The sequence below is a fragment of the Diabrotica virgifera genome, chromosome 2 (genome assembly GCF_917563875.1).
Source record: "Diabrotica virgifera virgifera chromosome 2, PGI_DIABVI_V3a".
Classification (NCBI taxonomy): Eukaryota; Metazoa; Arthropoda; class Insecta; order Coleoptera; family Chrysomelidae; genus Diabrotica; species Diabrotica virgifera.
In genome coordinates, this window is record NC_065444.1 from 86950559 (window position 1) to 86974191 (window position 23633).

At 32.6% G+C, this 23633-nt stretch overlaps 1 protein-coding gene across 4 annotated transcripts in view; it reads right to left on the reverse strand.

Annotated features, from left to right (window-relative positions):
- LOC114331820 (protein peste) overlaps positions 1 to 23633 on the reverse strand; it is a 195705-nt gene that overhangs the window by 9922 nt on the left and 162150 nt on the right. For all 4 annotated transcript variants that reach the window (XM_050643846.1, XM_050643843.1, XM_050643844.1 and 1 more), the window contains exons 3-4: positions 16283 to 16480; positions 3346 to 3637 (exon numbers count right to left, since the gene is read on the reverse strand). In XM_050643846.1, the coding sequence (XP_050499803.1) occupies positions 3346 to 3637; positions 16283 to 16480 (490 nt within the window). The remainder of the gene's footprint in view (positions 1 to 3345; positions 3638 to 16282; positions 16481 to 23633) is intronic.

The following is a 23633-nucleotide window of genomic DNA, read 5'->3' on the forward strand; positions in this document are numbered from 1 at the left end:
GTCTCATTCAAAACCCAAACGACCGACATACTAACTATAAGAACAATCCAGGTTCGGATTAACAAAAAATTATAAGTAATTGTGACCTTAAACAACAACCTGTATATTCAAATTTTGAAAATCTGTTTGCATATTTGAAAAGAGCACAAAAACTAAGTTTAATGGTTCGCTTCAATTTTTCGGCCAGACAATTTTATGACTTTAATTCTGGTATTTTATTGATTTTTTTAAGAACTCTGACATTAAAAAGCAGGTATTACTGACTTTTAGTTATAAATTATTAAAGGTAATGAATAAATACTCATTTTAAAAATAATCAATAATTATTTACCACATTGGAACGACCCTATTACTAATGACAAGAAAAATCCAGGTCCGGATTAACAAAAAAATATAAAGTAATTGTGAGCTTGAACCAACACCCTGTATATTAAAATTTTGAAAATTTTTCTGCGCATTTTAATAGAGCATCAAAAACTGCGTTAAAAGGTGCATGTCAAATTTTTGCGCAGATAATTTAATTACGGCAATTTTGAAATCATATTGATTAATTCTGTCAAGGTCACAAGAAGCTGCCAGAAAAATTAAGAACAATTCCAATGTAATAAGAAAATCGATTCGAAATCTTTTAAAACGAGCAAGGAAATGCATCGAGCAAAATGTCGAACATTTTGAGCAACTGTTATTTCTAGTTCAAATATTTTGAATTTATGTTAAAGTGTTGAATTGTTTAAACAATTTTTTTTTATTAGATATAGCTGTTTTTTTTTAATTCTTTACTAAATCATTAAAATATCCTAATTCTCGCAATTATAATTTTTTATGATGTGCATACAGCTACAAATACAGAGAATCCATGAAGCCAGCGTAGTAAATAAGTATTAAGTATTTTTGAAATAAATATTGATTCATTAACATTATATTATTAAAAGTTAATAATACATATCTGGTTTTTAAACTCAGAGTTCTTTAAAATTTCAATATAATTTCAAAAATTGATGTAATTAAATCAACGGCGAAAAAATTAAAATGAACGTTTAATCACAGTTTTTATGCTCTTTTAAAATGCGCAGACAAATTTTCAAAATTATAATATACAGGGTGTTGGTTCAAGCTCACAATTACTTTATATTTTTTTGTTAATCCGGTCCTGGATTTTTCTTGTCATTAGTAATTGGGCCTTTGAAATGTGGTAAATAAGTATTGATTATTTTTAAAATGAGTAATTATTCATTAACTTTAATAATTTATAACTAAAAGTTAATAATACCTGCTTTTTAATATCAGAGTTCATAAAAAATTCAATATAATTTTAAAATTAAAGTCATAAAATTGTCTGGCCGAAAAATTCAAGCGAACCGTTAAACTGACTTTTTTGTGCTCTTTTCAAATATGCAAACAGATTTTCAAAAGTTGAATATACAGGGTGTTGTTTTAAGGTCACAATTACTTTATAATTTTTTGTTAATCTGGACCTGGATTTTCTTATGGTTAGTAGGTCGGTCGTTTGGGTTTTGAATGAGACATATGTGTACCAAATATCAAAAAAATATACAGGGTGGTTGTAAAGTTATGGCTTAGGAAAGAAATGGGCAAAATCGATAAAACACCCTGTAACTCGGTTATAAAAGTCGACAGGGCAAAAAATGTAGTATGTCTTGAACAGGCTCGGTGACCTCTATTCACCGTTAAAGTATTTCCGTTTCCCAATGAAACACCCTGTATTTTGAATTGGTTGGAGACCTCCAGGTATCGCATTTTTCTTTTTTAGGTATCGCATACCTTTATTCAATTTAATGAAATACCTCTCCCCGATCATACGCAACAAGGCTCATAATGCATTCACTATAAATGCATTCACTATAAAGGTGATCAACTTTTGTTAACAAAAGTCCGTGATATCTGTTGCTATAGGAGATAAAAAAAAGTCATCATCCTTGGTGCTACAGTCCTATGGCTTACATTAATCTTCTTAAGTTTATTCCGCCAGGTAGCCCTATCCATTGGCGACCGTTTTCAGTTTGCTTCACCTATTTTGCTAGCATCCTCATCTACACCATCCTTTAATCTAAGTTTTGGTCTACTTCTTCATTTACTTCTCACCGGCTCTGATATGAGCATTCATCTAGGAGAGTTGTTCTGCTGCGATCTTGCTATATGTCCTGCCATCTTAGTCTTCCTATTTTTATGAGATATCACGTCTTTACTACTACCAGTTACACCAGCTATGGGGTGTATGAGAGATGGGGTGTATGAGTGTGTTACAGAGGTAGCACCTTTTATTGGAACGACCACATCAAACGTCGTAGACGGGAGATTGTTTTTGATAACTGGTCCTCATAAGGCACTCAACTCTCACTTATGGTTCCACGTGCCACATCCCGGGCAACTGCATTGGTCTGCAGGCTAAACTAAGTGAGGGTAGCCAGACATGGTGATAGGTTGGACAGTGGCAGCTGGCTGTTACAAAACTGACCATGCGGCGAGAATGATAGCCACAGAAACGGCACATATACAGCGGTGCAGAAGGCAAAGGGAAACCACTGCACTATTTTCCCAAGAGAATTTCTTCCCATAACGATGACAATTTCGGTAAGTGAAGATGGAATGTGTAGCGACCCGACTCACGCTCGGCGCCATCTCGGTTCCGGGTCGGATGGTGTGAAATTTGCTACCGGCTGCCAAGGTGTGAGGGACCAGGCACCTGGCAGAAATTGTGCGACTGAATCCAAATTTTTATTTAATTTCAGAAAATGTCAGCGAATTGGTACATGGAACGTCCAGGGACTGATCCAAAACCCTGGAAAGTTACACATAATTAAAAAAGAAATGGCAGACCACAATCTTTCGGTACTGGGACTCCCAGAAACTCACTGGAGAGGAAAAGGGCATTTTAAACAACTCCTAGCAACGTCGCCTATTTTTCAGGCCCAGATAACAAAAGTACAAATGGAGTCACAGCGAAAGATGGAGATAAGGGAATATATAATATGGGATATGGGAATAAGCTTAAGAAACATAGTCAGAAACGAGGAAGTTCGTAGATGAACCAGAATAGAAGACATTATCGAACGTATTACCAGCCAAAAATGGAGATGGGCGAGACATGTTGCAAAAATGAAAAATCAGAAATGGACAAAAAAACTGCTTGAGTGGAGACCACGCGAAGACAAGCGAAGCCGAGGAAGACCCCCAACGCGATGGACCGATTATCTGGCATTCTTTCTAAGTGACCAAGCCAGTTTAGTCTTTGTGACTATTCTACTATTGTGAATTCTACTAAAAAAATATGAAAATTGATGGAACAGATGGTGGACTAATAATAGATAACAATATAAAACTTACCGTTATCAAAAATGTTATCTGCAGTATATTTATAACCCAAAACTCCTTTAATAACGACATCTTCTACATATTCTAATTCGGCATATTTACAGAGCTCTGCTGAATACAATATAACTTTCTGTCTTTGTCTGTGAAATGGATAAAACTCTCCCGCTGACCCTTTGATGTCATTGCAATGGCCCTCGTAGAAATTTGTTTGGTTTTTGTTGTTCCATGTTACAAGTCTGCCGAAGTTTTCGTCGTTTTTATAGTGCATTGAGAAAACTCCGTCTTTGCCGAACGTATTGTTTTTCTACAATAGAAAAGAAAAAACTCATTCAACTGATTTCAAAACTACGATTCAGTTGCCAAATCCATACAACTTCAGTAGGTTTCGAGAAAATTTTTATGAAAAAAATATAACAAAAAACTAATGGTACGGGAGCACAAGCGGGGATTTTGTCAGTTACTCGAGAGCGTCAGAAAATCACATGGGGAGAAACCTTGTACCCTCTAATGTACCCTTTCATATACTGACTCTTAATACAGGGAAGTTCGTTAAGGGCGGTCCGAAAAAAAATTTATCTTTAGAAAAACTCGAAATTGTTAGGTTAAGATAGGGTAAGTTAAGTACATTTGTCTTTCCATGGATCTTTGAATGACAATGGATCCATGGATTTCTGAAAGACAAATGCTGAACATTAAACTATCAGACAGCAAAAGAAATGAATGGATCCGTAACAAAACAAAAGTAAAAGATGTCTCAACCCAAGTAGCAAAGCTTAAATGTAAGTTTGCCTGACACACCCTACGGCAGAAGGATGAAAGATGAACTATTATACATTGGGAATCGTGGAATCACAAATGAATAAGGGGAAGGCCACATAATATGCGATGCTCAGATGACCTGAAGAAACACACTGGGTCAAAACACTCTCAAAATGGATGCAAATTACCCAATATACAGAGGCATGGAAGAAGGAAGAGGATGACTATATCCAAGGATGGATGTGTAGGGCTGATTAGATAGAAAGAAGTTAAGTACAAGCAGAACAGTATATGTTTCAAAAATCTGACGATTTGAGCGGGGCGTAAGGAAATAGGTGAAACACAAAATTTCACAAAAAAGCGAGTATTTCTCGAAATGCACGTCAGATCGAAATACTAAAAAATACGTGTTAAATATTTTTGAAAAATCTATCAAATGACACAAAACACGGAGGTGGGGTGGGGGTAACTTTAAAATCTTAAATAGGAGCCCCATTTTTTATTGCAGATTTGTATTCCTTACGTAAAAATAAGTAACGTTTATTCGAGACTTTTTTCTAATTATGGATAGATGGCGCTATAGACGAAAAAAAAACGATTGCTGGAAATAGAAAATTAAATTAAAAAATGGAAAGTCCCCACTAAAATGGAAAACTTCCCTTAACTTTTTTGTTTTTAGGGCCTAATTTTCACAACCCAATCTTCTTCTTTAAGTGCCATCTCCGCGGAGGAGGTCGGCAATCATCATAGCTATTCGTATTTTAGAGACGGCTGCTCTAAAAAGTTCATTTGATGTATATCCGTACCACTCTCTCAGGTTGCTCAGCCACGGTATTCTGCGTCTCCCTATGCTTCTGTTTCCTTGAATCTTTCCCTGCATAATCAAGTGGAGTAAGCTGTACCTCTCTCGACGTGTAATATGTCCGAGATATTCCAATTTTCTTGTTTTGATGGTATTTACGATTTACATTTCTTTATTCATCTTTCTCAGAACCTCTTTGTTTGTGACGTGTTCTGTCCACGATATTTTCAGAATTCTTTTGTACACCCACAGCTCGAATGATTCTAGTTTTTTCATTGATGCACCATTCAAGGTCCAAGCTTTTATTCCATAAAACAAAGTCGAGAAAACTTAGCACCTAGCCAACCTAACTCTTAGCTCGAACTTCAAATCTCTTGTGCAGAGCACTTTTCTCATTTTGTTAAAATTTGCTCTAGCCTTTTCTATTCTGATTTTTATTTCCTGTAAGTAATCTCCTGTGGAGTTGATCATTGTTCCAAGGTATGCATATTGGTCGACTCGTTTGATATTGGATCCGTTTATGAAGAGATTTTCGTTATTACTTTGAGTTTTGGATATTCTCATAAACTTGACATCCATTGTTAGCCCATATTCTTGTCCAAACTCTGCTATTCTGTTCACCAGCCTCTGAAGATCCCAATATTTTCAGCTAAGATGACAGTGTCATCCGCATATCTAATATTGTTAATGGGAACTCCATTTACCTTTATTCCAGCTGTTTCACCCTCAAGAGCTTTTTTCAAAATCTCTTCCGAGTAGGCATTAAAAAGAATTGGCGACAACACGCATCCCTGTCTCACTCCACGTCTGATTTCAATTTCCTCTGACATCTGGTCGTTCACATGTACTTTTGCTCGTTGTTTATAGTATGAATTCGATATAATTCTGAGGTCATTGTAGTCCAACTTCTTTGATTCCAGGACATGCATTAATTTTTCATGTCGTACTTTGTCGAATGCTTTATTATAGTCAATAAAACATGCATATATATCTTGATTGACGTCCAGGCACCTTTGTATAAGTATGTTAAGTGAAAAAAAGAGCTTCGCGAGCTCCCAGACCTTTGCGAAACCCAAACTGCGTATCATTAATGTCTATGTCCAGTTTATGATATATTCGGTTATGGATGACTTTCAGTAGCAACTCAAGCACATGAAACACCAAACTAATGGTACAGTAGTCGCCGCATTCTCTTGCGTTTTTCTTTTTAGGGAGGCAAATAAAGGTCGACGTCAACCATTCTTTGGGTAATGTGCCTGAGCTATAAATTTTGTTCAAAACTACCACTAAAACATCAATATGCTGCTCATCTATAATTTTTAAAAGATCGATAGGAAGCATGTCAGGTCCTGGGCTGTTCCTCTTCTTCATTGTTTTTAACGCATAATGTATTATTTCTTCCTTTGTAATATCTGGACCTATTTCTCCTGAAGTAAGTTCTATGTGTACCAGGTAACCTCTTTCATCATCGAACAGTTCATCGATGTATTCTGCCCAACGTTGTACTTTCTCATCGGTCTCTGTTATAGCAACCTCGTGTCTATCCAGAAGTGCACCAGTGAGATTTTGCTTTCTTAGTCCAGCCAATTCTTTGACTTTCTTATGTAGGTTAAATTGATCGTATCTTTTTTGGAGGTCCTCGATCTCTTTGCATTTCTCTTCAAAGTGTTCTTCTTTTGCCTGCTTTATCATCTTCCTTATCTCGTGGTTAATCTCCCTGTATTTATTGTCATCTTTGTTCTTATATTGTCTCCGTTGTTCCATCATATTCAGTATCTCGTCGTTCATCCATTCCTCTTTTCTCCTTGTGGAAGTCTTTAGTATATGTTTACAAGGTTCTAGTATGCAATGTTTTAGTTGCTCCAAGTGCTCGTCAATGTCATTGGTGTCTATATTCAGTTCTCTACAGTTCGTATGCAGTTTGTGTTGAAGACATTCTTTTACGATGGGTTCTTTAAGCTTGCTTATGTCTATTGTAGCAGTTCTCGGATGTCTTTTAATATTTTTAAGTGTGAGTGTAATTTTGGCGATAAGTGGGTTGTGATCTGAGGCCACGTCTGCTCCGGGATATGCTTTTACGGCTTTAACAGCATTACAATATCTTTCGTTTATCATAATGTAGTCTATCTGGTAGATACGGTCAAATTTGCAAGTGACATGGAAGATCTACAGTACATAATACAACATGTATACAATGCAAATGAATCTCAAGAAAACGAAATCAATGATATTCTCAAAAAAACCACAAAATGTAGATAACCTGATCATCAATAATACAACGATCGAAAGAGTAATAACATATAAATATTTAGGAACGTGGCTAACCGAAGATGGAGATCAAACAAAAAAAATCAGATCTAGAATAGAAATGGCAAGAAACACGTTCATAAAATTGAAGAACGTACTTTGCAACCGTAACCTTAATCTAGAGATCCGCACAAGAATGCTACGTTGTTACGTTTTTTCTACTTTATTATACGGCATGGAAGCGTGGACAATAAGACAGTCTGAAATCAAAAAATTAAACTCCTTTAAGATGTGGTGCTACAGGAGAATCCACAGAATATCGTGGACTGAAAAAGTAACTAATATAGAGGTGTTACAAAGAATGAAGAAAGAATATGAAGTCATAAAAACTGTTAAAATTAGAAAGATTCAATATCTGGGTCATAAATGAGGGGCGAGAAGTACGTATTGCTAAGGTTAATTATGCAAGGGAAGATACAAGGAAAGAGAAACCCAGGACGACGCAAAATATCCTGGCTAACAAATTTAAGAGAGTGGTTCGGTTGCAGCTCATTAGAATTGTTCAGAAGTGCGGCTAATAAAGTTAAAATAGCGATGATGATTTTCAACCTCCGATAGGGGAAGGAACCTGAAGAAGAAGTCTATCTGGTTCCTAACTACTTTCTCCGATGAATCTGCGGGCGATCGCGATGTATACAGTAGTGTGTTGGGTAGTTTGAAAACTGTGTTTGTAATAATAAAGTTCTGCTCTTGGCAAAATTGTAGTAGACGATACCCTCTCTCATTTCGATTTCCCAGACCATATTTTCCTACACACTTTCCGCTTTGCCCATTTCCAATCTTTGCATTGAAATCACCTAGGACTATCGTGATTTCTCTGCTTTTTGTTTTTTTCAGTGCTTCTTCGATATACAACCCAATAGGTCCCCATAACGCTCGAGTAACTGCAAATTTAGCATACTTGCTTACCCTACTATAATAAACATCTAATTCTACCAGAAAAAGGTGGTGGTCAAAACTGGTGAGAAACGGCAAAAAGTGAAATAGTCTTGTGAAGTCTTTTCACATCACTATTGAATGAGTAAAGTAAAGACGTCTTCAAAATCTGCAAGTGAATCAACTCGATCTGTATACTTCTACTATTTGCAGACCATAAAATAATATTACAAGACACATAAAATAATTTCCAAATTTTTAAAGACAAAAACACGAGAAAGTGAATACTACAAAGTACTTGGTATAGTTCAATCTACATTGTGAACTATTTATTTAAGGCAAAGTGCTTTAAATCCAATATACAGGGCGCCCAGAAACTCTACCGACAAACGAATACAGGAGATTCCTTAAATAATTTAACTCAATTGGCTTAGTCCGAAAACGTTTCCTAAGGGAGCTAGAGCTATTTGAAGATGGCGTCTGGTAATTAGTTTTTCTTTAAATACCTCCGGAACGCTTCTATTTAGAAAAACAAAAATTGGTATGCGTATTTATCTTATAGAGGCAAATTAATTTCATCCATTTCAAATCTCTAGTACCGGTCATACAGGGCAACGGTTACTTTAACGCAAAACTTTTTTGTCTTTAAATGATAAGCATTTTTACTCTGGATTATTAATTTGTGAGGTATTCTTTTATTAAAAAGTTCTCTTGTTTTAAGTTGATAGGATAAACCGTTTTCTAGAAAAATCGATTTGAAAATTTTTCGATTTTTCGATTTTAATTTAAAAAAAAAGTTAAAAAAAAATATTTATAAATACGAAAAGTTATACCATTAAGAGGAAACAGGAGCGATCAACAGGTAGCCAAAACGCGTTCCAAGATTGCGGCTATAATTTTGAATATTTTTTTGAGATATTTGCTACACGTATTCGTAATATAATAAAGAATGGCGGTACCGAGCCCAATTTGAAAAATATATTTATATGTGGAAATTACTCGGTAATTAAATACAATATTAAAAAACGAGCCTGTACCGCCATTAAGAAGAACAAAAAAATACACTTTCTTCAAATAAACTTTTTTATCCGATACCTAGATTTCGTGTCATTTTGGAACTACTAATGAAATAAAAAATTTTAGTAGTTCCAAAATGACACAAAATTTAGGCATCGGATAAAAAAGTTTATTTGAAGGAAGTGTATTTTTTTGTTCTTCTTAATGGCGGTACAGGCTCGTTTTTTTAATATTGTATTTAATTACAGAGTAATTTCCACATATTAATATATTTTTCAAATTGGGCTCTGTACCGCCATTCTTTATTATATTGCGAATACGTGTGCCAAATATCTCGAAAAAATATTCAAAATTATAGCCGCAATCTTGGAACGCGTTTTGGCTACCTGTTGATCGCTACTGTATCACCTTAATTATATTCCAGAGATGAATCGATTTCATTAATTGCGAATTTCTAGTATCGGTCATATCGTCGGTTTTGGGTAGGTCAACGGTTATTTTATCGTATAACTTTTTGTCTTTAATTTTTAAGCATTTTTGATACTAGATTATTAAATTATGAGGTATTCTAGTAGTAAAAGTTACTCTTGCTTTAAGTTGGTAAAATATACCGTTTTTTTTTTAAATTAAAAAAAATTTTTTTTTCAAATTCAAGAGGCGAAAAATTTTCAAATCGGTTTTTTTAGAAAACGGTGTATCCTACCGACTTAAATCAAGAGTACCTTTTAGTACTAGCATACCTCACAGTTTAATAATCCAAAGTGAAAAATGCTTAAAATTTAAAGACAAAAAAGTTGTGCGATAAAATAACCTACCCAAAACGGAAGCCTATGACCGGTACTATAAATTCGCAATAGATGGAAATGATTTATCTCTGGAAGATAAATATGCGTTCCAATTTTTGTTTTTCTAACTTGAAGCGTTTTGGAGGTATTTAAGAAAAACTTACAAGACGCCATTTTCAAAGAGCGTTAGCTCCCTTAGGAAACATTTTCAAACTAGGTGAATTTGGTTAAATTGTCTTAAAATTACTTGAGAAATCTCCTGTTTTCGTTTGTCGGTGGAGTTTCTGGATATCCTGTATATTGCTATACGAATCATTCAAAACCAAACAAAAATGCATTGAATTCCATTTTAAGACCAAGCAAACTGACGTAAATCGATCTTGTTTAACCAAACTTCAACAAATCATTGAATAAATGTTTATTGGAAAGAAGAAGAAGACCTTAAATGGTTTACGCACTAGAAAACCGATACTGATAATGAAAAGTAATGCGATTGTCTATTTTAGGAGATGATACAGGCCTACATAATTATTTGAGAAGCTTTGTTTTATATAGAAGTATTAATATGTATAGTGCAGTCACTGAAGGTTTTCATCTCCGATTTCGTTGAACCTTCATTGATTTCCATGAAAATTGGTGAGTAATTAGAGGATACCTCAAGGAACAAAGGTGACATGATGCCAACTTGCGCTTTTACCCTGGGGGTGAATGCCACCCCTTTTCTCGGGTGAAAATTATTTTATTAAAAATAATACAATAAATCGATAGAGGGTCAAATTCTAATCAAAATTTTTTATATAAAGTATATATAAAATAAATCAACACTTTTTGAGTTATTAAAGACCAAAGATTTTATGTTTTCGTAAAAAAATGCATGTTTTAAATCGGTTTTTCACGTATAAATCAAAAACTATAAGCGTTTACAAAAAAAGTATTATTACCGAAATTGAAGATAATAAAGAATTGAATACATTCCTCACATAAATAACTAAAATAATGTTAGTTCAAAGTGAGTTATTGGCAATTGAATGTGTATTTTCTTCAACGAGAACTCAAATATAAGTATTCAAGCTTAAAAATAATACTCCAGGGAAATAAGGCAAAAATATACCATGTTCGGGACACTTGAGCAGCCAGGTTGCAAATGGGTTTTTTGGGTACTATATACCTAATACATTATACATACAAAAATGCCCGTCACAGTTCGGACGATAAATTTAGTTATTAACAAATAAGTGTCAAAAATGGAAGTTTTTTCGTTTAAATCGCTACGGGTAAAAATAGGGTAATTAAATATCTTATTTATACTGTTATTCTTTTAATAGATGAGCCAAGGTTTAAAATGGCAGTTTTTGAATTTCGGTTCGATCATTTGTTGCTTCAGAAATTGCAAAATAAGACTAAAATTTCAAAAATAAAAAAATTGCTATAACTTTTGTGAAAATTACCTTAATACTTTCATATTGCAAGAAAAGTTGAGGCCAAACAGTCCATATAATGCACAAAAATTTTTAAGACGATTCGTCAATTAGTTTAAATTTTATTCAATTTGTTTATCCCAATGAACCTTTTCTTCGCAATATTGTTGTTCAGAAAATAGTAACGTAATAGCAATTCTGTGAAAACCATATGAAAGAAAAAAAGTCGTGTTTTCAAAGTATTTTAAATAAATCATTAAAAAATCATTTTTGTCATTCCGAAAACATTTTACTAAAGTAGGGTCATTTTTAGTTCATAAACAATTTGAATAACTTTGTTAATATTCACTGTAGATTAAAACTACTTTGGGATTTGAAAAGCTGGTATTTTTATACGAATTTAAAAAAAAAACACTTTTTGCCTAGGTTAATTACAGTCAAAGTTAGCCACTTTTTTTTATTTAATTGACAGCTACTTTGTTTATAACAATTAAGCAACCCAACTAGCGCCATTTCGAAGTTGAAGGTATATAGTTTATGTGTAAAAGTTTGAGTAAACTTTAAACTTCAACAGAGTTGTTAATAAAGCTTTAAAGGTAACGTGCTAACGAAATCGATTTGTGGTCGGTGGAAATGAATTATTAAAATCCGTGCACTCAAAAAATGAAAATGATTCTTCAAACATATGCTGCGATTAATATCTCCAGAGCTTGTTGATGGATTTTGATCATAATTTTTTTAAATTGTATGTACTCGTAGTCTTGTAGAGTACGTTATGTACGTAAATCCCCACCTAACATTTCAAAATGTTAGGGGGAGTTCCCCTTATCACTCAGGGATATGAAAAATAGATTACGACCGATTCTAAGACCTACCGAATATACATATATAATTTCATAAAAATCGGTCAAGCTGTCTCGGAGGAGTATGACAACTAACACTGTGACAGGAGAATTTTATAGATGTAAATATATAGATGGGTATTAACAAATAGGGGTTGGTGATGAAAAAGCGTAGATTAAGGGTTGTATGTATTTTTTAATCCTACATTATATAAAATTGAGATAAACAATTTTGTCCAAAAAAATTAAAAAAAATGTCAGGGGGGCAACCCCCCTTAAAACTTATGGGTATGAAAAATAGATTAAAACCTATTCTCAGTCCCATAGGATATACTTGTAAAATTTCATAAAAATCGGCCAAGCCGTTTCGAAGTAGTATGGTAACTAACACTGTTACAGGAGAATTTTAGGTATATTGAAGTAACTGTGAATTAAATAATAAAAGTGGCTAACTTTGACCGTAATTAACATAGGCAAAACGTTTTTTTTTGAAAATTTGTGTAAAAATACCAGCTTTTGAAATTCCAAGGTAAATTTACTCTACAGTCAATATTAACAAAGCTATTCCAATTGTTTTCAAGCCAAAAATGACTCTACTTTAGTAACATGTTTTCGTAGTGGCAAAAATTACTTTTTAAAGATTTTCTTCAATAATTTTAAAACAAGACTATTGTTATTTCATGTGGTTTTCACAGAATTTCTATATAATTATTATTTTCTGAACAATAACATTACAAAAAAAAGCTCTTTGGGATAAACAAATTGAATAAAATTTAAATCAATTGACGAATCGTCTTAATATTTTTTGTGCAGTATATGGACTCTTTGACTCAACTTTTTGTGAAATATAAAAATCGTAAGGTCACTTTCGCGAAAGTTATAGCAAATTTTTTATTTTCGAAATTTTAGTTTTATTTTGCAATTTTCGAAGCAACAAATGATCGGACCAAAATTAAAAAACTGCCGTTTTAAACATTGGCTCATCTACTAAAATAAGAATACTATAAATAAGATAATTAATTATCCTATTTTTACCTGTAGCTGTTTAAACGAAAAAACTGCCATTTTTGACACTTATTTGTTAATAACTAAAATTCTCGTCCGTACTATGACGGGCATTTTTGTATGTATAATGTATTAGGTATATAGTACCCAAAAAACCTATTTGCAACCTGGCTGCTGAAGTGTCCCGACAAAAACCTTATTTCCCTGGAGTATAACGGGAAAACGATGCAATGTATAAAATACACCTGCTTAAAATTTGTCAAATTACTTCGGAATACCTATCAAACGAGCTTCAGAACAAGGTAATAGCGTCAAAATTAAGCAAGTTATAATGAAAATAAAAGAACCGTTTCAAATTTTTTAGGAAAAAGTGAAAAATAAAACATACGCCATTTCCACAAAAATTAAAATTTATAGTAATCCTTACAATAACTTCTATATATTAGCATAAGTAATGTTTTCGATAATTTTGACCGGTTTAGAATGCATATTTTTGAAAAAAAGATATAATTTAAAAAAATCATAATTTTTGAAATTATTGTATTTCTCATATTCATTTGATAATAACTCCAACAATACTCAATATACGTAAAAAATTATATATAACGAATTTGAGCTATTTCTGTGCCAAATATTTTACCTGTTTTAGTATTTCTACAGGGTAAAAAATAACCGAGATAGAAACGTTTAAATCTTAAATTTTGCTGTGGGAACCATGCAGCCGAGGTCATTTAACCTTTTATTTTTAAAAAAGTAAGAGGTTTGAAAGATTAGGTTCAACGTGCTTAAATATATAGCACTTGGAATTAACTTTCAAACAGTTTTTAGATGAACCTTATATCGTAAACACGAACGGAGTTATTAAAAAAAACAATAACATTTTTTGGAAAAATTTTTAAAAGATAAATTTGGAAAAAATTTTGGAGCATTTTTAACGCTATCAACATGTTCGGGGGCTCATTTAATAGATATTTTTAAGTGCTTTCCCGTTATTTCAGCTTGAATACTTAGAGTTTTTTACTCGCCGAAAAAAATGTGCATTCAATTACCTATAACTCACTTTTAGTTAATATTAAAAGGTTTTTCTAGTAGGGGGTTTATTTCATTTTTTATTAGCTTCAATTTTGATATTAATTACTTTTTTGTTAAAACTTACACTTTTTGAGTTATTGATGAAAAATTGGTTAAAAACATGCATTTTTCTCAAGAAAAATTAAAATTTTTGATATTTAATAACTCAAAAAGTATTGATTTATTTTAATAACTTTATATAACAAATTTTGATTAGAATTTGACCCTCTATCGATTTATGGTATTATTTTTAATAAAATAATTTTCACCCACGAGAAGGGGTGGCATCCACCCCCAGGGTAAAAGCGCAAGTTGGCTTCATGTCACCTTTGTTCCTTGAGGTATCCTCTAATTACTCACCAATTTTCATGCAAATCGATGGAGTTTCAACGAAATCGGAGGTAATAGCTCATATCCACCTTCAGTGACTCCACTAATAGTGTTTTCGTATACATACTGGTGTTTTATTTTCGACATTTAGGTATTTACTTATTTAGCAAAATGACATAAATCCAACACAACGGTTGGATTCAATGCAAAATGCTATAAATATACACAATGTTTAAGCAAACCGATAAATCCAACAAAATGAAAACTTTAAAAATTATAAACCCCGAAATTGAACACAAAGGGCCTAGCTGGGTAAGATGATGAAAAGTGCCCCCAACTCGATTCGAATTCCATATAGGTCACCGTTTAGCATAGGTATATAGTGAAACTAACTTTCTGAAATTTTTAGCCCCCTAGGTGGTCATGTGACCCACCAAGGGCCTAATTAGGGTTTTTATGTTTTTATTTTTTATCTCAGCCGCATCGGGAACTAGCGAAAAACTTTAAATAAAAAAGTTGCAAGCTTTAAAAAGTTCTGTCCGAAAATTTTTTTTTTTATTTTTGGCGGGAAATTTAAATTTTAGAACGATTTTAAAATTTTAAATGAGTATAAAAAAATAACTAAAATAAATAAAAGACATTCGTTTTCACGAAAAAAAATATATAGCGTGTATTTTTGCATAGTGTTTCACCCTGAACTTTTTCAAATTTGTTAAATTGGTGAAACGCACCTTTAAAAATAAAAAACCGCATTTTTTCGGTTTTTTTTTTCGTTTTTCTGATACAATTTTATACATATTTTTCAAAAAAGGTAACACCGTTACTGGAGTAGGTAAATAAACTGAAAAATAATTGGGATTTGCTTAATAAAAATTTTTTGTAACGTCGTCCATTTTCAAGATACAGGGCGTTGAAGAAAACAAAATTTTACACATTTTTTACGATTTTGCCGAAACTACTGGCAACATTGTAATAAAACTTGGCGGGTTTTAAGAGGTAGGTATTGTGCATATTTTGACATAAAATTAAGAATTTGATATTCATCATTGGCGCGCTTAGGGGTAATATCAGACAAAAATTTTATTAAGCAAACCCCAATTATTTTTCAGTTTTTTACCTATTCTAGTGACGGTGTTACCTTTTTTGAAAAATATGTATAAAATTGTATCAGAAAAAGACCGAAAAATGAGGTTTTTTATTTTTAAAGGTGCGTTTCACCAATTTTAAAAATTTGAAAAAATTTAGGGTGAAATATTATGCAAAAATACACGTTATATATTTTTTTCGTGAAAGCGAATGTCTTAGTTATTTTTTTATACTCATTTAAAATTTTAAAATCGTTCTAAAATTAAAATTTCCCGCCAAAAATTAAATTAAAATTTCCCGCCAAAAATTAATAAAAAAATTTTCGGACAGAACTTTCTAAAGCTTACAACTTTTTATTTAAAGTTTTTCGCAAGTTCTCAATGCGGCTGAGATAAAAAATAAAAACATAAAAACTCTAATTAGGCTCTAGGTGGGTCACATGACCACCTAGGGGGCTAAAAATTTCAGAAAGTTAGTTTCACTATATATTCTAAACGGTGACCTATATGGAATTCGAATCGAGTTGGGGGCACTTTTCATCATCTTACCCGGCTAGGCCCACTGTAACTTTCTGTCAAAAATAATATTATTAATAAATTTCTACAGTCAATAAAATATTTACTTTAATCTAATTTACAAAAAAAGACTTACACCATAAAAGATCCCAAATTTGTCCTGGACGTCCAACCAGGGAAACTTCGATAATGTACCCAATATTGGTTCATCGTAACCTTCGAATAATATCTGGGACACGTTCTTCGTTACATGTAGACTAGAAACACTCGATAACGCTGCCGATACGACCCTTTTGGTAAACCAGCTCGACCATCTGGTCTTAAAACCAATTGTCTATAAAGAATAAAAAAATAATAATCAATCGATAGCACATTTAAGTTCATTTCTAAATTGGTTAATTAATATACGTTGGTGAGCCGGTAAATACTTAGGCTCTCGGCCCGATGGCGCTACTATCGCAAGAGAAAAAGATTACCGTATAGTACATTCTTATAGGGCTTTTAATTCACTGTTATTTGTTTCGAGCTTCTGTCATAATAATATGTCGTATAATCCGTGTATATTAATATTATACACAGATTATACAACATATGACAGAAGCTCAAAACAAATGACAATCGATGAAAAGCCCTATAGACGGCCTATATCAAAATCTCAAGTGAATCAGACTCATAGTTTTGTTTTAACCGCGTTTGGAAGCGAGCGTGTCTTAGTCCATGTGGTGAGACCGCTTCCGTCTGAAAAAATTTCTGATTCGGTTTCTTTTTGGATTTACATTCAAAAATGTCCCCTTTAAACAAGTCTGAAGGGTGCCGGCGGATTTTTTGGGCAGAAATTGTTTAAACAATTTTTTTAAACAAATACAAAAGATCACTTTTTTTACCCTAGAACATATATTTTTAGGTTTTTTGGGTCATTCTAAACAAGAAAGGTATTTTGTAATTTTTCTAAAAAATTGATAGTTTTCGAGTTATGGGCGATTTAAAATCTGAAAAATGCGAAAATACGCATTTTCGAGGCATAAAAACTCATATTTAAATTAGTATTTTTGAGGTTGCCAGATACTTAAATTGAAGATTAAACATTCAGCTTCAAGATTCTAAAGAGTGATCGCGTCTAACCTTAATCTATACCGTTGTGTTTTAATTGTTATACAGGGTGAGTCACCACTAACGGGACGGAAGATTACAGCGAAATGGTAAAAGATTTGAGAAAAATTTAAATTGAATAGTTTGTAAGTTGATTATAGCTACATTTTAAAATTATTTTGAAATATACAGGGTGTGTCAATAAATGGCGCCGTATCAAAGTTATATTTTTTCCTATGGAACACCCTGTATTTTATTGCATTTTTTAATTATCCGCAAAAAATAAGGCATAGTTTCATAAGGCTTCCCTATACCTATGTACAGAGTGTTCTGAGTTATGTTGACTTTTCTTAAAATGTAAAGTTTTAAAAGAAGGCTTATTCTCAAGTTATTTAAGAAATTACCAAAACATTACTTTTATATCTAAATAGTTGGATATTGGTTGAATGTATTCCATGATTAATTATTACACATTTGTCTACAGGGTGTTCAAAATTCGCAGTTTCATACAAATTTACCTCTTTTGAATGGTATATGGATGTCCTATAGCTAGGTTTCATAGTTTTTGCGTAATTTACAATTATTTAAATTCTTAATCTGTAAATCGATTTTAAAACAAAAGATGTAGTTAATTAATGTCATTGTATGACATTGTCAGTTTATGACAGTACGGTCTGGTAATTATCAAAACTATAAACATCCGTGTATGAAATTCAATTTTTTTTTACTTAAAAATGACTTTGGCAGAGCCAATTACATTCAAATTTAATTGTTCCTAAAAATGAATAATCACGCTATCTATGAAAGAGTAGACATGCTACTTTGCATTGGGGAATATTTTTAAAATTGTCTCAGCCTCTAAAGTTTACGCTTAAAATATCCTGATAGAAGAGACCCAAAAAGGACGTTTTTGAGAGATTTATCGATAGATTCTCTGCTACTGGTAATGTTGCATAGGTACGAAAAGTTAAATAAAAATAAATCATTTATTTTTGATGACGTCAGCGAACTTGTCCTGCTTTCTGTTACGGAAAACCCAAATACTAGTACGAGAAAAATTTCGGGTCGATTGGAAATCAGTCAAACAAGTGTATGTAGAATACATAAGAAAAACCACTATCATCAGTATAAAACTCAACTACAACAGCATTAGACAGAACAGGAACGTTTAACTTTTCATTTATAGACTTTAGAATTTGGAGAAGATCCTAATTATTTTTAGAATGTGTACAGACGAATTTACCTACTTTTCATAATAATCGTCTAGTTAATAGACAAAGCTTTCACTTTATTAGGATACAGGAAACAAACATTTTACTGTTGTTCGCCAACACCGATGAAGTGTTAATGTTTAGGGCAATATTCTGAGCGAGTACGTTATCGACCCATATTTTGTTGACGAAAATCTGAATGGAGCAACTTTTTTAAATTTCTTAAAACAAGTTTTTTGGATCCTTCTTAATACCTTCCACTTAACGTGCGAACAAACATGTGGCTTCAATTGGACGGAGCTCCTGCTTATTTTTGACGTGATGTTAAGAACAACCTCAACATAAAATTTAGAAATAAATGAATAGATAGATTCGGTCCATATATTTGGCCATCTAGGTCACCAGGATTGACCAAGATGAATTTTTTAAATGGGGTTATATTAAAAATATTGTAAATGCTAAACTTCCTACCCTACTACTTCAGATGGGATTTTTATGAAATTAAGAATTTTGGACGCTTTTACGTCTATAAATAACACCAGCTATGTTAAATAATGTAAACAAATCATTTAAAATCGCTTGTTGTATAAACATTTTTAACATGTATTACATAAGTGGTTAATATCCATGGTGTTCTGTAACTGTAAATTTTGAACACCCTGTAAATAAATGTGTAATAATCAACCACGGGATGCATTAATTATAAGATAATTACCAGACCGTATTGTCATAAAATGTCAATCTCATACAGTGACATTAATTAACTTCATCTTTTGTTTTAAAATCGATTTACAGATTAAGAATTTAAAAAATTGTAAATTACGCAAAAACTATGACACCTAGGTATAGGACATCCATATACCATTCGAAAGAGATAAATTTCTTTAGTATAATTATTAATTTACGTACATGGTGTTCCATTTAAAATAAGCATCATATGACACATTGAATACTTCAATAACGAGACTGTAAATTTTGAACACCCTGTAGACAAATGTGTAATAATTAATCATGGAATACATTCAACCAATATCCAGCTATTTAGATGTAAAAGTAATATTTTTATAATTTCTTAAATAACTTGAGAATCAGTTTTCTTTTAAAACTTTACATTTTAAGAAAAGTCAGCATAACTCAAAACACTCTGTACATAGGTATAGGGAAGCCTTATGGAACTATACCTTATTTTTTGCGGACAATTAAAAAATGCATTAAAATACAGGGTGTTCCATAAGAAAAAATATAACTTTGGTACGCCGCCATTTATTGGGACACCCTGTATATTTCAAAATAATTTTAAAATGTAGCTTTTATCAACTTACAAACTACTAATTTAATTTTTTTTTCAAATCTTTTACCATTTCACTGTAATCTTCCGTCCCGTTGGTGGTGACTCACCCTGTATATGCGTGTTTAACCGATTTTATTGGCGGTGCGGCGCGCTCTACTTAAAAAATCTCCTATTTTCCTGCGAAAAATATTTTTTGTACATTCTTTAGGATATTCTAAATAAAATAAGTTTCTTGGCATTTCTCTTAAAAGTTAATAGTTTTAAAGTTATAAGGCAGCGGTTCTCAATCTTTTTGTGTCATGTACCACCAAATACTTTTTATTATTTTTGGTACCACCTAACTGAAATACATATCTACCTAGGTGATCTAATTAACTATAATAATGGTGCTGATTTTGGCTGTTTTTGCGTTTTGTGTACCACCTCAAAAAATGAAATGTACCACCAGTGGTACATGTACCACAGATTGAGAACCGCTGTTATAAGGGATTTAAAATCCGAAAAATGCCAATAAAACCATTTTCGGATTTTAAATCGCTTATAACTTTAAAACTGTTAACTTTTGAGAAAAATGTCAAGAAACTTATTTTATTTAGAATATACCAAAGAATCCAGAAAATATATCTTTTGGAGGAAAATTGGAGATTTTTGAAATAGAGCGCGGATAGAGCAATTGGATGGACATGCATATTTAACATTTAAAAAACGACGGTTTAAATTAAGGTTAGACGCAACTCTTCTTCAGAATCTTGAAGCTGAATGTTTATTCTTCAATTTAAGTATCTGGCAACCTCAAAAATACTAATTTAAATATGAGTTTTTAGGCCTCGAAAATGCGTAATTTCGCAATTTTCAGATTTTAACACTAGAAAGTCGGAGGGGCCAATTTGGCCCTGTTGCGATTTGAAGTTATTGTAGTTTTTTTATTTGAGGCAATCATAATTTCATATTTTATGACTTTTAATATTTTGATACAAAGACATTTAACACAAAAAATATTGTTTACTAAATTTATTAAATGGTTTTTCTAACAAATCTACCATAGAAGTCTAAAGGGGCCAAATGGGCCCTGTGTAAGTTATTATCGTCTTCTGGGAAATTCGACGAGCCTTTCTTTCAAATTCCTGATGGATGGGTAAAATTATATTTATGTATGTTTATTGTAAATGGTTACCCTTATACTGGTACTGATCATCTACATAATAAAGATAAAATTGTTGGTGAACAAAAGTGAACACAAAGATACAATTGTGGGTGTAGAGGACCAAATGACGCGTCTTTATACTACAAAAGTAACTTCAAGACGATGGCCTATGTATTTGTTTTATAATACTCTTGACTTGGAAGCAATAAATGCATGGATTATTTATAAAGAAATAACTGGAAGTAGACTCAGTCTTTGTAAGTTTATTTTTCGGCTGTGTGAAGAATTATGGGCCCCATACCTTGCCTCCCGCAATCTGGAACTACGCCTAGCAACACCAGGTCTACCAACAACTATCACTGTTACTATCCAAAAACGACAAAAATATCAGTTGAGAATATTTTGTAAAGAAAATCATACTTCCAATCATTGCTGCGGCTGTAACAAGGCAATGTGTGGCAAATATCAAAAACTGCAAACTGTATGGTGTTCCGAATGTTTTTGATATGCAGCAAATGTGTTAAACAATGAAAGTAAAAAATAAAATCAGATTCTATCGTCTAAAGTAGATTTAATTTCTTTAAACTGAGTTTTAATTGATTAAAGAACGTGGGGCCAAAATGATTCCTTCCGGCTTTCTAGGTAGGTAAGCTAAGCCCGACTTTCTAGTGTTAAATCGCCTATAACTCGAAAACTATCCATTTTTGAGAAAATTTACAAGATACCTTTCTTGTTTAGAATGATCTACAAAACTTAAAAATATATGTTTCGGAGCAAGAAAACGTGATCTTTTGTATTTGTTTAAAAAAATTGTTTAAACAATTTCTGCTCAAAAATTCAGCTCGGCACCCTTTAGATTTGTTTAAAGGGGACATTTTTGAATAGTAATCCACAAAGAAACCGAATCAGAAATTTTCCCAGACGGGAGGGGTCTCACCACATGGACATGAAAAAGGAGAAATATGGGGCGGTGATTCGATTCGTGTTTTTCGAAGGGAAACCGCACAATAAAATCAAAGAGAGCTTTAATTCTGTGTACGGTGATTCTTCTCCTTCGATGCCGACGACAGTAATAATTATCGAGTTTTAACGTAGTCGCATGTCGGTTTTTGCTACGTCACGCACAAGTGGTCCGAAAACGGCTACCACGGAGGATAACGTGAAAAAAGTCTACGGTCGCCTATAGACAGACCATCGACTGAAGATTCGCGAGATAGCTGAGACAGAAGGCATCTCGTAAGCCGTATCCTGCATGAATTTTTGGGCATGAGAAAGCTATCGGCGCGTTGGGTGCTGCGTTTTCGCGCTCAGGAGAACAGCCACCACCATGAGACCACTTCCTAGCAATGTCTGAGGCTGCTTTATATTAATCTATCTGAAGGAGGAAAGAAGATGGTCATCATTTTCTGGGATTTACAAAGTGTGATAGATATAAGCTTCCTAGAATAGGGCAAAACGCTTACAGGGCTTATCTTCATGTTCCAGATCACAGGGATTTCTTCCAAAAACTCACAAAAAAAATAACCTGTGTTTACAGTCACTAAAAAAATGCTAGTGGTACTGGTCCTTTAGCTTTTTTTTTAATTACCTTTTATTTGTATTTAAAACATTTTAGATTTTTATTTGTTTTTCTTATGAATTATATACACTGAGGACGTTTGAGTTGGAATAAATTAATTTTCTCGAGAATATACGACTTTGGAGAGAAATTGCGAAACAGGTCGATTTTTATTTTTAAATTATAATTTTTTGGAAAATATATCATACTAGTCACGTCATCCATCTGGGCGTGATGACGTAATCGATGATTTTTTAATATGAAAATATGGGTCGTGTTCTAGCTCATTTGAAAGAACATTCAATTCTATTTTCATTAATATAAACATTAACATAATTATTTGTACAGGGTGCCCAAAAAATATTGAGACAGAAAGAAGATTCGCGAGATAAAAGTTGAATTCAATTAATTGAGAGCAAAAGAAGAATCTAAGGAATTTATTGAATTCAAAATACTTGCTGCTGTCAGAAAACAAATAAAAATGTTTATTTCACAAATAAACATTGGTTTTCGCTTAAATTTAATGTTTAAACTGCTAAGAGGCAGGTAGGTGGCAGCTTAACATTGAATTTAAGCAAAAAACAATATTTATTTGTCAAATAAACAATGTTTTCTGTTTTCTAACAGCAGCAAAATGTATTTTGAATCCAATAAATTACATACATTCTTCTTTTCTTCTCAATTGATTGAATTAAAAAATTATTTTTTGGGCACCCTGTATAAATAATTATGTTATTGTTTATATTACTAAATAGATAATTAAATTACATTTCAAATGAGCTATCACACGACCCCCACTCTCATTTAAAAAAATCATCGATGACGTCATCATGCCCAGATGTATGACGTTACTAGTATGATATATTTGCCAAAAAATCATAATTTAGAAATAAAAATCGACCTGTTTCGCGATTTCTCTCCAAAGTCGCCCATTCTCGAAAAAATAAATTTATTCCAACTCAAACGTCCCCACTGTATATTGTAAGTTCGATAATAAACAGTTTTTCCAACAAATCGACTAGATTTGGAATAGGGAACCTGCATAAAATTTTAAATTTGAAAAAAAATTCCATAGGTAAATCACAACAGGACGTCGATTTTTGACCCTTCGCTTCGTTATCGAACGTATGCGCTTCGTATCTGTTTAGTGTACAGATACTCTGGGCTAATTAGCAAAATTCATGGAAAAGTTAT